Below are 15,480 nucleotides of genomic sequence, written 5' to 3'. Positions count from 1 at the left end.
CCTAGCCCAGGAGCTTACTATTCTTGTTTTGGAAGTAGCTCAAGACCTTCCTAATGCTCCAATTTCTTGAGCATCGTCTGTCTTGTCCCCTATCCCCACCCAAATAAGTACAGAACTTTTCAGCTACTAAAAAGGCACTGTAGCCGGCACTGTAATAACGCTCAAGCCATATAATGTTAAATACAGCATTACCTAATGAACGATTAGTTTTCTTTTCTTTTTAATTTCGTTGGGAAGTCCCTAAGGTATAGTGAAACTAATGATACCATCACTACAACTACAAAAACTTTCAATTTTGAGAAAACAGAAGGAATCAGTGGGCTAGCTTCGTCCCCTACACAACGCATCTTCGATTCCCTTTAACCTTTTGTTAACTGCTACCCGGTGCCCAGATGCCCGCTCAGCTGCCCCGGCTAGCCAGGTCCAGCAGGCCTCACCCCAGCCTAGCACAGCCTGGCAGGCAGAGAGCCTGGCAGGCAGAGAGCCTGGCAGCCGCCCCAGCTGCTCCGCTGAAGCCGCAGGATCCCGGCGGCAGGCCACGCCCACATGGGGGCGTGGCTGCCTACTAACCCCCCCCTTAGAGGAGGGGCGAAGGGCGGGCTGGTGTGGCGGGACGCGCGCTCTGATTGGAGGGTCTGCAGGAGAAACCGAAGGGCGGGCGGGAGGCGGGTCTAGTTTCCCTGGTGACCGGTGGCCCTGCGGTCGCCTGGTAACGGGTGGCGGCGGTAGGCCGCGGAGGTCTCAGGGCCGGGACCCGCAGAGCCCGGCCCTGCGATGGCGGCCGCCGCAAGCGTGGTCTCGCCCGCGGGCCTGGAGGACGCGGTGTCTCGGGCTCGCGGCGAAGGGGCCGGGGAGACGGTGGTGGAGCGCGGGCCCGGCGCGGCCTACCACATGTTCGTGGTGATGGAGGACTTGGTGGAGAAGCTGAAGCTGCTCCGCTACGAGGAGGGGCTCCTGCGGAAGAGCGGCCTGAAGCCCCCGTCCAGGTGGGTGCGCGTCCCGGCGCCCGAGCCCTGCCCCGGGGACGCCTCCTCCCGCCGGACGCCGAGCGCGGGGCAGCGAGTCCTGGCCGCTGCGGGGCCGGGCTGCTGTGCTAGAGAAAGTGGACAGTCCTGGGCCCGCGGGGCGGCGAGGACCGGAGGGCAGCCTGCCTGCTCCTGAAACGCGCAAGGCGCCGCTGTCACAGGGGAAATAAAAATGCCCGCGGCAGAAAACGCAGAAAAGCACAAGAAACTAAACAATACCGGCATGCCCACTGTGTTCTCTGGGGCCGAGTGCCATGATCCCTGGCGTGTGTTTCTGAGGTCCCCGCCTCCAGCGGGCAACCCTGGCACCCGGACCTTGCCCGGGAGTAGCCTTGTGCACCACTTGTGCCTTTGCAGTAGCAGTACTCTCAGAAATGGAGACGTGGAGAAGACAAACCTTGGAACTGGCTTCTTAGTATAGAACTAAGCGCCTGCACTTTGCTGGTGGAGGAGAAAAGTTGACAGTATTGCAAAGCACTTTGGCTGCCCAGGGCATTACTGTAGTTGCTGAGACAGTGGACAGCTAGCACCTCTTCTTCGGGTCACTGTAGCTTAGTGACAGCCGGCTCAGTAACTTTTATTGCTTCCTGTAGGTATTAAAGTTTCCTTCACTGCAGTACCTACATTGTTTAGTTTTTTCTGTCAGAGACAGTATTAAGAATCTAGAATACTTGCTTTTAATTTTTACAGGTGGCTTCAAATAATTTTCCTTGGCAGGTTTGATCTCATTCCTTTGCTTTCTTCTTATCATTTGAATTGAAAGATATGTAGGCTTTCTGTGAACTGTACATATTGCTTAGTCCATAATAGGAGAAAAGTTACCCCAAAAAAGTAGTTCAGCTTGATTGATGATAGAAAAGGTAGGATGGGGATAATTACTTGAACTGATCATAATAATATGGACAAGCTCTTTTTCTGTGTTAATAAAATGTATTATTTTTTCCAAATATATATGGCAGACTCCAAGAAAATGGGTTTAAGGTTCTGCACTGTTTCCTCAGGGGATGAGCAGGGTATTTTGAGTCATGGGTTTATGTGAAGATACCCTACCTAGTCCAGTGGTTCTCTTCAGGGGATCATCAGACAAACAGTTTCAGCCTTACTTGGGAATTTAGAAATGAAGTTCCTCAGGCCCTTTCCCAGGTGTACCTTTTCAGAAATTCGAGGGGTGGGGCCAGCAGTTTGTGTTTTATCAAAGCTGCTGGGTGATTGGGATGCACAGTAATGTGTGAGAACTGCTGTCCTAGGTCTACAATATCAGCGTCCATTCCTCTGCCCTTGAGAAGTTATCAGTGGATAAGGAAGAAAATGAGTTGTTGGTGAGTGGGTGCTGTGAAAGGACTGTAAGCATATACCTAGAGAGGGACTTCAGGACCTTTTTTCTTTATAGCTTTTGATGTCTTCTAGAATATTGACCCTTATCCCGAAGGAAAAAGTTTGAAAAATAAGACGTGTAGAGCACCGCTTCTTATGATAGCAGTTTACTAGCTGTATGTATTATAAACATAAAAGTGATAGCTACACAAGAAAGCAAAATAAGATCTTTTATCAAACTAATTTGAATAATGTTGCTAACAGGTTTTATTTTTATCCTGTTTTGTTATGAATCACACTGACAGTTGTTTGTCAGACTGGGGATGTGAAAGGGTGCCCAGTCCTGGCTGCGCACTAGAACCACGTAGGAAGTTCTTGAAATCTACCTGTGCTGGGCGGGATTCCAGTACCGGAAGTCATGGTCCGTTGATGAGAGAAGTAGCAGTGTTTATGCAGGTAGCAGTATTTTTATAAGCTACTCAGTTATTCTGAGTATGCAACCGAGATGAAAGCAACTGACTGTCTAACATAGGTGCAAGGGATAGGTAAGAAACAATAACAATGCATACTGAGTAATCTTCAATAATCTTCCCATAATTCCAAATTTTTATTTTTAGAGGGTACTTACATAAGAATTATGACTTAAGTGATTTTGGAAAAAGTTTCCTATGCTGCGCCTTCTAACATGCACTACATTCCCTAGCAGGCTTTTGAGTTAACATTTTGTGGACAGTAGTAACTGTTCTACTCCTGTGGATTCAAAACTTTAGTGTGAGTGCTGCACATTAGTGGAAACTTCGAAGAGTGAATTATCAGTGTCTTTTGATTTGAAGTCTAAGGTCAGGGGATGATTCTTTAGCAATTTTGGACTTGGCTCCAGTAGGTATTACAGAATTATTTGCTTTATTTCACATTCCCCCAACCTCCCTTATTTTGAAACAGGCACTATTTCGCTCTCCCTACGAACCCTGGTGAACAGTTCTACATGTTTTGCACTCTTGCTGCTTGGCTGATTAACAAAGCAGGACGTCCCTTTGAGCAGCCTCAGGAATATGATGATCCTAATGCGACGATATCGAACATATTATCTGAACTTCGGTCATTTGTAAGTGCAAACACTCTTCTTTCTGCATGTTCCCAAGTTATGAATTTTCATATGAGTACTTCAATAACAGCTGACAGCCTTGTAGACAATCCTCTGGGATTGTGTGTATGTGTGTGTATCTCTGGATTTGTTGTCTGGGAAAGCGTCAGAATGGTTGCTATTACAACATTAATGCCACTTCTGAAATAATATTTATAGGCCAGAGTAATGATACTTTCTTTAGTCTGGGTAAGTCTCAGAGGTATCTTTATGCGTAGTTAGTTCTTCCTCTAAAATAGTGGTAAAGCACTGCTGTGGATACACTTTATATTTTGAAAGGGAACTTTGCCTTAATAAACCATGAAAGCACTTGTACTTTTCATTTCTGACTTTTCCTAGAGAAAAGAAATGACATGCTATTAATTTTTGACAAATGTATCACTCTGTCCCTCATATAATTGTTTAAATGGTACAAGGGGTGATCACATGAATATTTAAATTTTAAAAATTTACTCTAATTAAACACACGGTGCTATTAATCCCCTCAAAATATTCCCCCTTGCTTCAGACACACATAGCTTATCATTCTTGCCACTTTGTGAAGTAGTTCTCAAAGTCCTTTCATGTCTTTACAAAGTGTGATGAAAACTTCAGTGAACAGGGGGCTGGGGGTTTAGCTCAGCAGCACAGCACCTGCCTGGCAAGCGCGAGGTTGTGAGTTCGATTCCCGGTACTGGAAAACCCTCCCCCCCGCAAAAAAAAAAAATCAGTGCATACTGCTGCCAAAAGCCATTGACAGTCTTGTAAAAACATTAGTTGTGTATCTTCATCCTCCTCATTTGTTGGATCCGGCACTCGGTGGCTTTTGGATCTTCCCAAATGACCATGAGAAGTAGACATTTTGAATCAGTTCAAGACAGCAGTGCAGCCTCAGCAACGCAACTGGGATACCCATGAAAGAGAACTTCAGAAACTGCCTGGGATCAGTGTGTCTGAGGGGGACTAGTTTGAGGGGGATTGATGGCAGTTGTCTTTCACTGTAATAAACATTTTAAAAAGTAAGCATTTACAGTAGTTTTTAATCACACCTCCTGTTACTAAGCTAGGAGTTTTTACTAATTTTTTTTTTTCATCCCAACATCTGGTGCTGTGATATAATTAGCTTTTAATTTGGTACTTTTAACAATGAAATGCCTTTATTCTGCTTTTTTAATATATCAATGGATTAAAAAGACTTAGATGAATATCTAAGAATGTAATTAGAGTTATTTTAAGTTATTTGGAAAAGACGTTTCATCAGTTCTTAAAATATTTTGGCACTTAGAGGATAACTAACAATATCTTGTTTATCTTTTGTTTTTCAGGGGAGAACTGCAGATTTTCCCCCTTCAAAATTAAAGTCAGGCTATGGAGAGCACATATGTTATGTTCTTGATTGCTTAGCTGAAGAGGCATTAAAATATATTGGTTTCACCTGGAAAAGGTAATTATTCCCTACCCTGACCACAGTGATCAGATTTGCATAGCATTTTTCTTGAAAGTACAGAACTGCTCAGTTGAACTGATAAGAATTGGCTGTTTTGAACTGAAAGTGCCGCAGGTGATTAAGAAAAGTCAGCACAGACAAAATTGGAATGTCTATCTTCAAAACCACTTGGGAAATAACATTAGATATTAATTTGCTCCTTCTCTGTTCAAAATCACAACTATGAAGGGTTTAATGAGGAATGTGTATCATTGTCCATTTAGGAAAAAAAATTTTAAATTTGTACATGTATTTATTCACAAGCATGGAATGTTGATGGAGGTAACTGATAGAGATTTAAGAAAATCAATGTGGTACTTTAAAAGGAGTTTTTTTCCCTCTCTTAGTGCCTAGGCCTCATACTGAAGAAGACTGGTGACACTGTTCATTAATTCTTTCTCTAACCTGGAAGTATTTTATGATTATATGTATTTGTCCTATGGAATTAAAAACTTTATGTGTAAGTGTGGTTTTCTTGCTAGAAATCCTGCAATCTTTCTGTACCCTATAGCTATTATTCCACATGTTGCATCATACATGATCCAAAGTCAATAAATTTTGAGCATATAAATGAACAATATCATAAAGCCTGTGTATATAGATTATAATTAGAAAATATATAAATTTCATCATTTGAAGATTTGTATTATTGATAGGTGAGAATGTGAAAGACACTGCAAATAAAATGGGAAAGGAGTGATTTTTGGATTAGAAATAACATATAGAAATAGACATATAATAATATTATCTGATGATATTTTAGTATCTATTCAGCTATATCTTCTCATCTACTTTGTCTTAATAAGTACGTGTAAAAACTTCTTTGATTTAGGTTATCATTGGGTTGAATCATAGGAAGATACTGGTATTCATCTATTTTTAAACTAAAACATGGCAACTTCTTTTGTTTAGCCCAAACATTTCCACTTAGAGCAATGTAAGAATGACTACATGATCCATAATACTTTATTAGATTTCTAGAAAAAATAATTTATGAGATGTGCTGCTCTGTTTATCATTTTTTGAAATCACTAAATCTGCATAGCCTAGTATATTTTCACTTCACCAGAAACTAGTAGTATTTCAACCACTCTTCAAGATTGCACTTCTTTTGTTTCTAGGCACATCTTATTCCTGACGTTTGCATTGTGATTTGGGTGATTTATAGGAACTATCTACATGGGGAAGATTAAAGGAGGAAAGTTAACAAGCAAATATATTAGCTATATAATTAGAAAATTTGAGAGTATATCAACAATGTAATTACACAGAAATTGCATATTTATCTATTTATAGATGATAATTTTTATATCTTAAATGTACCAAACATCCTAGAAGAACATTGCTTTTGAGGTATTTTCTAATTTTAATTAGTGAAAACATAGAAAATTTATGTTTTAAGAAGGTTGATTTGGTTCACAGGGCTTTTCTTCCTTAATAGTGTCTTACTTTGGGTAACATATTTAAGGTATGAATTTTCAAAATGAGTTGCTATAAATAAACTCAAATGCATTTGGGAGTTTTTAGAGAAATACACGGCATTGATCTTTATGGAGAAATGATTATTCAGTAATTAGTGTTGTTACCACTAATTAGTTCTGGGAAATAATAAAACTCATTTTGTATATAAAAATAAAGTTCAGCTTGATCAAAGATGTAAATGTGAATGTAAAACTATAGAAATACCAAAAGACCAAGTGGGTGTGGGGAGGGTGGTGTGAAGGAAAGCCGTGTAATATGTCTGATGTTAAACCTATGATCTGTGCAAGAGCAAATTGCCGAGTCTGTCTGATAAAAACTGTAATGGTCTAGATTGCCAAGATTGCAAGTAATAGACTCTGGAAGATACTTTTTAATGCAAGTCAAGGAGAGTATTAATTTTCTTAATTTATGAGAAGCCAGAGGAAAAAACATATTGAATGTATGGAAATAGGGGTGCTGTTCGTTCTTGTTGGGAATGTGAGCTAGGGAAACATCTTGGAAGTCAATTTTGGCATTATGTAGCAAAACAGGAACATATGCAGACTCGTTGATCTAGCCATTCCCTTTGTACACATGGATTCTAAATGATACACAGAAAGAGAAATGTACACAGACGATCCTGGCAATATTGTTTTGCAAAAGTGTGGAAACGACTTCAATGTTTAGCATAGTCTGCCAGTTTAAGTGTGGTACTGCTGTTGAAAGGAGCATAGTGCAGGTGTGTAAAAACATGAGAAAGATGTTTGCTCATTTAAATGTATATTTGTAAGGAATGTAGGTTGGATGACAATATGATAGTATCTCATTTTTGTAAATGTACTCTTTAAATCTGGAGATAAACTCTTGTACTCTTGCACAGCAAGTTTCTGAAAGGTTTAACAGAGATTATAGAAGGAGAGCCAAAAAGACCAGAACTTATTGTTTCCATTGTACTTTTATCTCAGTAATTTTTTTAAGCTCTCATATTAAGTCTAATTATTTTAGACCATCGTACCCCGTGGAAGAAGTAGAAGAGGAAACTGTTCCTGAAGATGATGCAGAATTAACTTTAAATAAACTGGATGAAGAATTTGTGGTATGTGTGTTGTTGAACTTTCTGTTCATTTCCACCTCGAGTTCCTTCCCTTAATTCCCTCGTACTTTCATTTTCTGGAATGTGTTTTCTTTAATGGTTTCTAGAGGAGAAAAGCTTTTAAACGCCTCGCCCAGTATCGGTGGTTTAGACCTTTGATTAAGTTCATGTTCCTGTTCTCTGATGAATTTTAGCAGAGGTTCTTAAACTGTAAGAGAGCATATATATCACTAACTATATGGGCAAATATTTTACTAACAACCACTCATGATCTTTTTTTTCTTTTAAAGAGAATAAAAAATATTAACATAATAACAAAATAACAATAACAGACAAAAACAATAAAAATGATGCAGGGTTTCAAAACAAAGTGGTAGGAATTCACAGTGGCTGTTGAATAGACTGTGACTAACCATTTGGAACAGAAGAACAGAATTTAGGATTAATGCACTCTCCCTCCTGTGAATACTGCTCATTTCTAAGGACTTCCTTTATGCTTCTCAAATTAGAATGAGTACTATGCTACAGAAATGTTTAAGATGCTTTTAAGTAGTAAACAATATTTAAGTTGTTTCTCAGCATCTGCACCTTCTTCTGTGTCTGACATTTCACCCATGAAGCTAAATAGTTAACTCTCTACAACAGATTCAGCTGGTTCAGATGATACAGTCGAGAGCATCTCTTTCTCAAGATTATCCTTTCTCAGAATGAGTAGATTGACTATAATGTTGTAGAAAGTATATGTGTATACAGAAGTAGTCGAAAGAACAACTTCAGTATTTTTCTGTCATAAACCCATTATTTACGTGACTTTTCTAAATCAACAGATTGTAAACATATTCTGTATTTTAGCTTAAATAAGTTATTATATGTCATAAAGGTATTAATCACTGGATTAATTCTAATATCAAATGATAAATTAATTAGACTGTATCCAAATAGAATATTATATAGCCATTAAAAGTTGTTTATAGAGACACTTTAATGACATATGAGTGACAGTTTACACTACATGATAAAATTGACTGAGAAAAAGATGATAAATTTTATGTCCTGTCGAGAATACAAAATATGTAAAATATGTTAATATTAGTTATAAATGTGTAAAATGTGGATGATTCCCTTCAATAGTTCTTCATATGTTCAAAATTTTAACATGTGTATAAGTATTTATTGTGTGTGTGAGACGTGCACTGCGCACGCATGTGCTGGGACCTGAACCCAGGGCCCCAGGTTCGCTAGGCGAGTGTTGTACCGCTGAACTGTATCCCTAGCCCTTTACCATGTATTTTGTCAGCAGTATAAACCAACATCTTTCACTCTATGAAATGATGACTCTGCTACTTACAGAAGGAAAGAAACCATTGTAAAATTACTCCATTTAAAAATACATTTTAAAGTAATACACCTTAAAAGTCAGGGGAAAATACATCTGTCAATCTGTGTGTCTCCCTGGAGCGTGGTTGCATGGGCAGTAAGCCACGGCGGGCCAGCAAGGGCACGAGCTCTAAGGCAGGAAGGAGCTGCGCACAGCCAAGGCAGCGAGAGGGAGGGCGTCTGAAGAACAGCTGAGAAGATGGACCTCGTCCAGCATATTGGGGACTTTTAGGAAGTTCAGACTATTGTCTATAAATTCTGTCATTCAAGCTCAGAAACTAAGTCTTCACGTGTTCCTAATTTTTCAGCTCTGTTACTCTAATCTGATAGTTCCCTCATCTTGCCTTGTTAATAACTACTTAACAGTTATTAAGTTTATGAACAGATACCTGATCCTTCTTCAAAGACATGTAACTCAGAAGCACTAACTGGGGGAGAACAAACTCCCTGCTTTCTGAGGACTGAAACCATTTCTAGTTCAGTTCACTGTTACGTCTCCAGTTTATCGTGCAGGGCCCGTGCATAGGAGGCTTTCATTAAATATCTGACCATAAAACCTGTCAGCACATTACTGTTTAACTTTAGAACTTACAGCTCATTTTTTGCTAAGAATTCCTTAAAAGCGTTATTAGGTGCATAATTTTAGAGAAACAAATTAGATGGTAGCCTCTTCATACATTTTTTTCCCAACCGTGAGGTAAAGACCTTCCGCTATCTTAAGGACACAATGAAAGCCTTTCTTGGAAGGATTGTCGGAAGTTACTCTCCTTTGTGCCACATCTCTTGGTTTTTTTCTTTCCTTCTTTATTGTCATACTATTCTGAGTCCATCTTTTCTATCTCTGATCCTTTTTGTGAAGGCAAGCTAGTTCAGTGCTGAAAAGCCTTTTAAGGGTGACGTATTAATCCCATTGCCAGAGTTTGTCAGGATGCTAAAAGACGGTGAAAATCATTTCTGATAGTCAAAGTTCTGCTGTAATCATTTAGAAACTAGAAACTTACATTTTTAAACTGCCAAAATAAGATAGGACACACGGATAATTTTTAAAAAGTATGGATTGTCTCAGAATAAGATAGGACACAAAATAAGATAGGACACACGGATAATTTTTAAAAAGTATGGATTGTCTCAGAATATTGGACTCAAAATAAGATAGGACACACGGATAATTTTTAAAAAGTATGGATTGTCTCAGAATATTCTCACTTGCTGTAAGTAATCATATCTATAGCAATTGGTAGTAAGAAAATTTTAAATGTACAAATTAGTTGAAGAAATGATAGGAATTTGTTGCGCTTTCTGATTACTGAGATTAGAATCCTAATTTGTTTTAAAACTTTTTTCTAAGGTGGGTTTTAGTTGAGTTCCTTTTAAATAATATCTTAATAATCTTCAGTAACTTAAATCTTTTTCTGTGTATTAGTCTGGGTTCTTCAGAAAGACAGAACCAGTAGGAATGCACACTAACACTCACACACACACACACACACACACACGCACATTTATAGAGAGATAATTATAAAGAATTGGCTCCTCTGGTTATGGAGGCTGAGTAATCCCAAATCTGCATTTGGCAAGATACTGACCCAAGAGAGCCAGTAGCGTAGCTCCAGGTACAATCTGAAGGCCTTAGATATAGGAGCGCCAAGTTGACAGTGTAAGTTTCAGTCTGAGTCTGAAGGCAAGAGAAGCTTATGTCCCAGCTCAAAGAGAAGCAGAGCTGTAAATTATCTCGTAGCCTTTTTGTTCTAATCTGTATCTTTAATAGATTGAAGGAGGCCTGTCCATATTCTGAAGGGCCATAGTCTGCTGACTCAAATATCCACAAATACCTTCACAGCCACAACCAATAATGTTTAATCAAATATCTAGGTATTGCCTGCCCAAATCAACACAAAATTGATGATCACATGCCCACCCATTTCAGTTTGGTACCCATACACATCTTTTTTGTTTGTTTTTATATTAAAAATAAAAGAACCAAAACATTAACAAACAGACAACCATTTACAGAATAGCGAAAGAACAATACAAACCGTACAGAGTTACAAACAAAGTGGTAGGAAATTAACAATGCTTGTTGTATTACATGTTGGTATCTTCAAAGTGGTTTCTCAGGAAAACAAATACAGACATGCAGTATTAATCAAGGAATCATTATTATTATTATTATTATTTTGATACCAGGAGTGGAACTCAGGACCTTGCACTTCTAGGCAGGCACTTGTGCCACTAAGCTATATCCCCAGTCCCATGTGTTCTTAAATCATACTTGATTTCCAAATAAAGATAGTAGTAAGATCATAATTCTACCTCATTTGATAGTTATCCTGCATACAACAAATAATGTACTATCCTCTTCTCCAAAAGAGGTGGCAAAGACCTTGACTGGTAGATATTCTTCTTGACATTTTATAACTTAAATATCATGATGTAAAACTAACATGCTTAAATATTAAATATTTATGACAATATATAATTAATATTAAATATTATGACAATCATAATCAGTGTATCTCATTTGCATGATAAAACTAACATACCTAAATATTATGACAATTACATTAAATATTTAATATGACATAATATTAAATATCATGGCAGTCATAATCAGTACATCTCATGTTATATGATAAAGCCATAAAGGAAGGAAAAATCCAAAATTTTTACATACAAATATATTCATAACCAAATAAGGAGCAAGTGGTGAGGGCAATGCAACTCTTACTTGCAACTGCCTTCTTTCACTGCCATTCCATTTTCTCTTTGCCTTGGGCAAGCCCCATAGCTGAGTGTGTTTCTGCTGGCGGGGGTGACTCAAACCGTCATTCCTAAAGGGTCGAGACCTGAAGTAGTCCTGTGAGATTGAGCTGTCATAGCTTCCCAATGACCTAGTTGCAGGGAATAGTAATACCGAGAAATGCTGACCAATTCTACAAGTGGAAGTGTTTACCAGCTAACACTTGTTTGTGGGTTGGTTCTTTGTGAGATCATATGACTGGAGGACCCAGCTTTATAGAATATTCTTATTAAATTTGTTTCACCTACTTGTCACTTGTCACCACAAAGACATTTGAGGAAAAAAGGAAGTTCAGGTTTGGTTCTACAAGGTGTACTACTGCTCAGCCTCCATACTTACTGTAGATTAGCAGATGATTGCCTCTCAAAGGGTCATTTCTTATCCAAACCCTGCCTCACATCCAGTTGGTCTACAGATCAACTGGAATCCACCTGAACCACCTCTTGAGGAGATTTAAGGGCCAAAGGCCATAGACTAAGTGGTATTGGTAGCCATTATTTTACCTCATCGAGTTCGAGCATGAAAGTCTTGTAAAAAGCATGCATCGATGTGATTGGTCCCTGGAACCAAAGAGATGCTTTTGTGTCTGGCGGTCTTTTATTCTTGTCCATTTCAGTCATGTCACTCCAAGTTCCCAGAAGTGATTTCCACTGTCTGTTTCAGATGTGCCACTTGGAGCTATTTTCATCTTTATCCTCCACTGGGCATCATGGCTCCTGTCCTTCACCTCCCTTCTTCTTTCTTCAGTGACTGAAAAAAAAGCCCTCCTTAAATGACGCCATCAAAGTTCAAAGAACATATGAGCTGTTAATAGCCCTACTTTATGCATGTGTTTATTAGGCTTTTGAATATACTTTGCTGAGGTAGTCTTTATATCAAGCTTACTATAGCTCCATAGATGATGTATATGAAAGCTGGAAATATATTAAATTATAATACTTTTATAATTTCAATTTTTTTTAATTTTCCTAAGGAAGAGGAGACAGATAATGAAGAAAACTTTATTGATCTGAACATCTTAAAGGCCCAGACCTATCGCTTGGTAAGTTTCAGTGGCTATACACAGGACCAATAAACCAGGTAACCGACTGGAAATTTAAGTAAATAGAAGGCACTGTTAGACACTATTTTATGTATTATTTGAAAATATCTCTGAAAATTGTTTTCCTCCATATAAAAAATCCAGAGGGGCAGAAAGCAGCCTCCTGTCTATACCATTAAAATCAACACAGTGCTTGTCATGCAAACTGAGAAAAATTAATTTGCCTGATGGCACTTTTTGTTATAGAAAAACATAAATTACTCTATTTCAAGTTATTTTCCATTAAAATAGGACAGAGATTAAATGATCTTGATTATAGAACAATACTTAAGTTGTAATTCTTCGAAATAAAATGGATTATATACTAAGACTCGTGCATAGATATATAGTCAGACATTATTTTAATACAGTTTTTACTGTATTTTAAAATTATGAACTCTAATCTACAAGAGTGCATTCCCAATAAGATATTTAAAAAGTACATACTGGATTTTTGCATTTTCTATATGTGTGTCATATTTTAATCGTGTATATCCATGTGCCCTCAAAAAATACATATGTAATATATTATTGGTCCTTAATTTAATTGTTTTGTCTGAATCCTCAAGTTTAAGTCTAGTTTTGGTTTTCTATCATGAAGACTTCCTTGATCACCCTACCCCAAACTTATTACTTTATTTATTGTTTATTGGCTTAGTATTGGTAATTTTTGTTAGTGTTACTGTGTTATTGTCATTGATGTGTGTGTATGTGTGTGTGTGTGTGTGTGTGTCTGTCTGTCTGTACATTGACCAGCTTGGGATATACCATAACGCTGTGGCTAACTTGCTCACTTGACTTTGTTATGAATTGACTTTGTTATGACTTGACTTTATTATTTCCTGGGATTCTAATCTTGAGCAGACATCTGAATTTTTTGTGCCTCATCCTCTTCATCTATGAAATGAAATGAAAATGTCAACCTTTTATAAATTTTGAAGATTAAAAGAGTTCTTACATGTAAAGTATTATAACAGTATCCGTCACTTACAAAACGTTCAGTACACATTAGCAAAAAACTAATACCACCCCGTTCCCATATTCGCCTGTCAAATCTGATCTGTAAGTTCCTTCCTAATGGAGATAACTATCTCTTTTTATGTTCCTCATAATGTAAAATATAGGGTATTGAGTAAATACTTCTTAAATGAGCGAGAGCATTTTTATTCATTAAAAATTATATCAGAATAATGATGTTAACATTTAAATCAAACAGGAAAGCTCCAGTTGTAACAGTATCTTACATTTGCAGATAATTTTGTAGTTTTTAAATTACTGTAAAATGCTTCCTTTTACTGATTTTTTTGAGGTAATTGGGTAGGCGTCATCTCCTTTTTTATAAATATAAATAGTAAAATTTATAACCATGAGACAGCTTAATATTTTATTTCATTATTTATTTATTTTAAATTGTTTAGAGAGAGGCTTGCTATATAGTCCAAGCTGGCCTTGAACTCACTATGTAGCCCACGCTGGCCATGTTCGCAGTGATCCTCCTGCCTCAGCCTCTCCAGTGCTAGGATGACAGTGATGCTCTACCACACCCAGCAGTTTAATCTTTTAAAAGCTAGCAGAAAAAAAAAAAAAAAAGCTAGCAGATTATAGTACATAAATTTGAAATTTTTTCTCAACTTCAAGTCTGTTGTTTTTTTCTTTACCTCATAACAGGAATTCAACAAGGTGGGTATATGGCTTGTTCCTGCCTTGCGTGAATACAACTTAGTGTTGGTACTCAGGTAATGCAAGTGTTAAAGTATGAGAAAAAAGTGAAGATATATCCGCAGTTATTCTCAGAAAGAAACTCATTTTGTGTTTAAATCTGTTGATGATGTAGAAGTCTGTGAAGCCTTTGGATTCCCCATGGACAAAACGTTTTGAGTATTGGAAAGGATCAAAGTGATTTAATTTGTCTTAACCGTTTCCCCCCTGTTTTGTTGGTTCTGATTTTAATTTTTCATCTCAAACTATTTGAGAAAATATTTTCCTCCTTCACGTGCCTTCGACCTTAAGTACCAGATCCTCTGGACCAAGAGCACACAGTATAGTGGTACACCCTCCACTGTTAAAACTTCGTGTGGTTACATTTTCATAAGAGGAAGAAATTTGAACACCAGGTGTTTATGGATGGTCAGCCACGAAGTACTAATGAAACAGAAACTCCTTTCATATTTTAAAAAATCTGGCAGGCTTATAATATTGCCCGTGAAAGCCATCTGCCGGAGGCAGCTGTGTCTGACTCCAGCTTGTGATGGCTCACGCTGCTCTCTCCTCAGGACAGAGCTGTTGTACAGGTTAGTAACCTAGATTTAAGATAGAATTTTCAGGCAGGAGGTGGATTTGCAGATCAGGAGAAATACCACTATAGTAAAGTTACACTTCATGAGACTTTTCTTGGTATGAGAATGATACTTCCTGTGCAGGAAACTGGTACAACTGTGGAAGTGACTGCAAACCCAGCGATGTGAGGACTGCATAAGCCCTTCCTTCCCTGGGGCTTTCAAACAACAGATGCTAACGCAATCACTCAGTACCTTTTCACCTAGCTTTACTTCTGACAGACCCTGACATGGTATTGTAGTATGTGAATTATTGATCTGTTTATTGTCTCAACCCCTAGAATATGATCTCTACAGCAAAAGCTTTTTTACTCCTTTTTTTTCTCCTGTCCATGGTATGCAGAAGCTACCCAGTAATTGATAATATTTTTTGTTTGTTTGTTT

General features: G+C 38.0%; 1 protein-coding gene across 1 annotated transcript in view; it reads left to right on the top strand.

Annotated features, from left to right (window-relative positions):
• Positions 1-665: 665 nt before the first annotated feature.
• The window catches only part of Ift57 (intraflagellar transport 57), a 57,374-nt gene continuing 42,559 nt past the window's right edge, over positions 666-15,480 (top strand). The window contains exons 1-5 of the mRNA XM_005386354.2: positions 666-986; positions 3,282-3,444; positions 4,788-4,906; positions 7,415-7,505; positions 12,653-12,721. Of these exons, the coding sequence (XP_005386411.1) occupies positions 775-986; positions 3,282-3,444; positions 4,788-4,906; positions 7,415-7,505; positions 12,653-12,721 (654 nt within the window). The 5' untranslated portion in view covers positions 666-774. The remainder of the gene's footprint in view (positions 987-3,281; positions 3,445-4,787; positions 4,907-7,414; positions 7,506-12,652; positions 12,722-15,480) is intronic.

Source organism: Chinchilla lanigera, unplaced genomic scaffold (genome assembly GCF_000276665.1).
Source record: "Chinchilla lanigera isolate Chin_1 unplaced genomic scaffold, ChiLan1.0 scaffold00026, whole genome shotgun sequence".
Lineage (NCBI taxonomy): Eukaryota > Metazoa > Chordata > Mammalia > Rodentia > Chinchillidae > Chinchilla > Chinchilla lanigera.
This window is presented reverse-complemented; position numbering and strand designations above follow the sequence as displayed.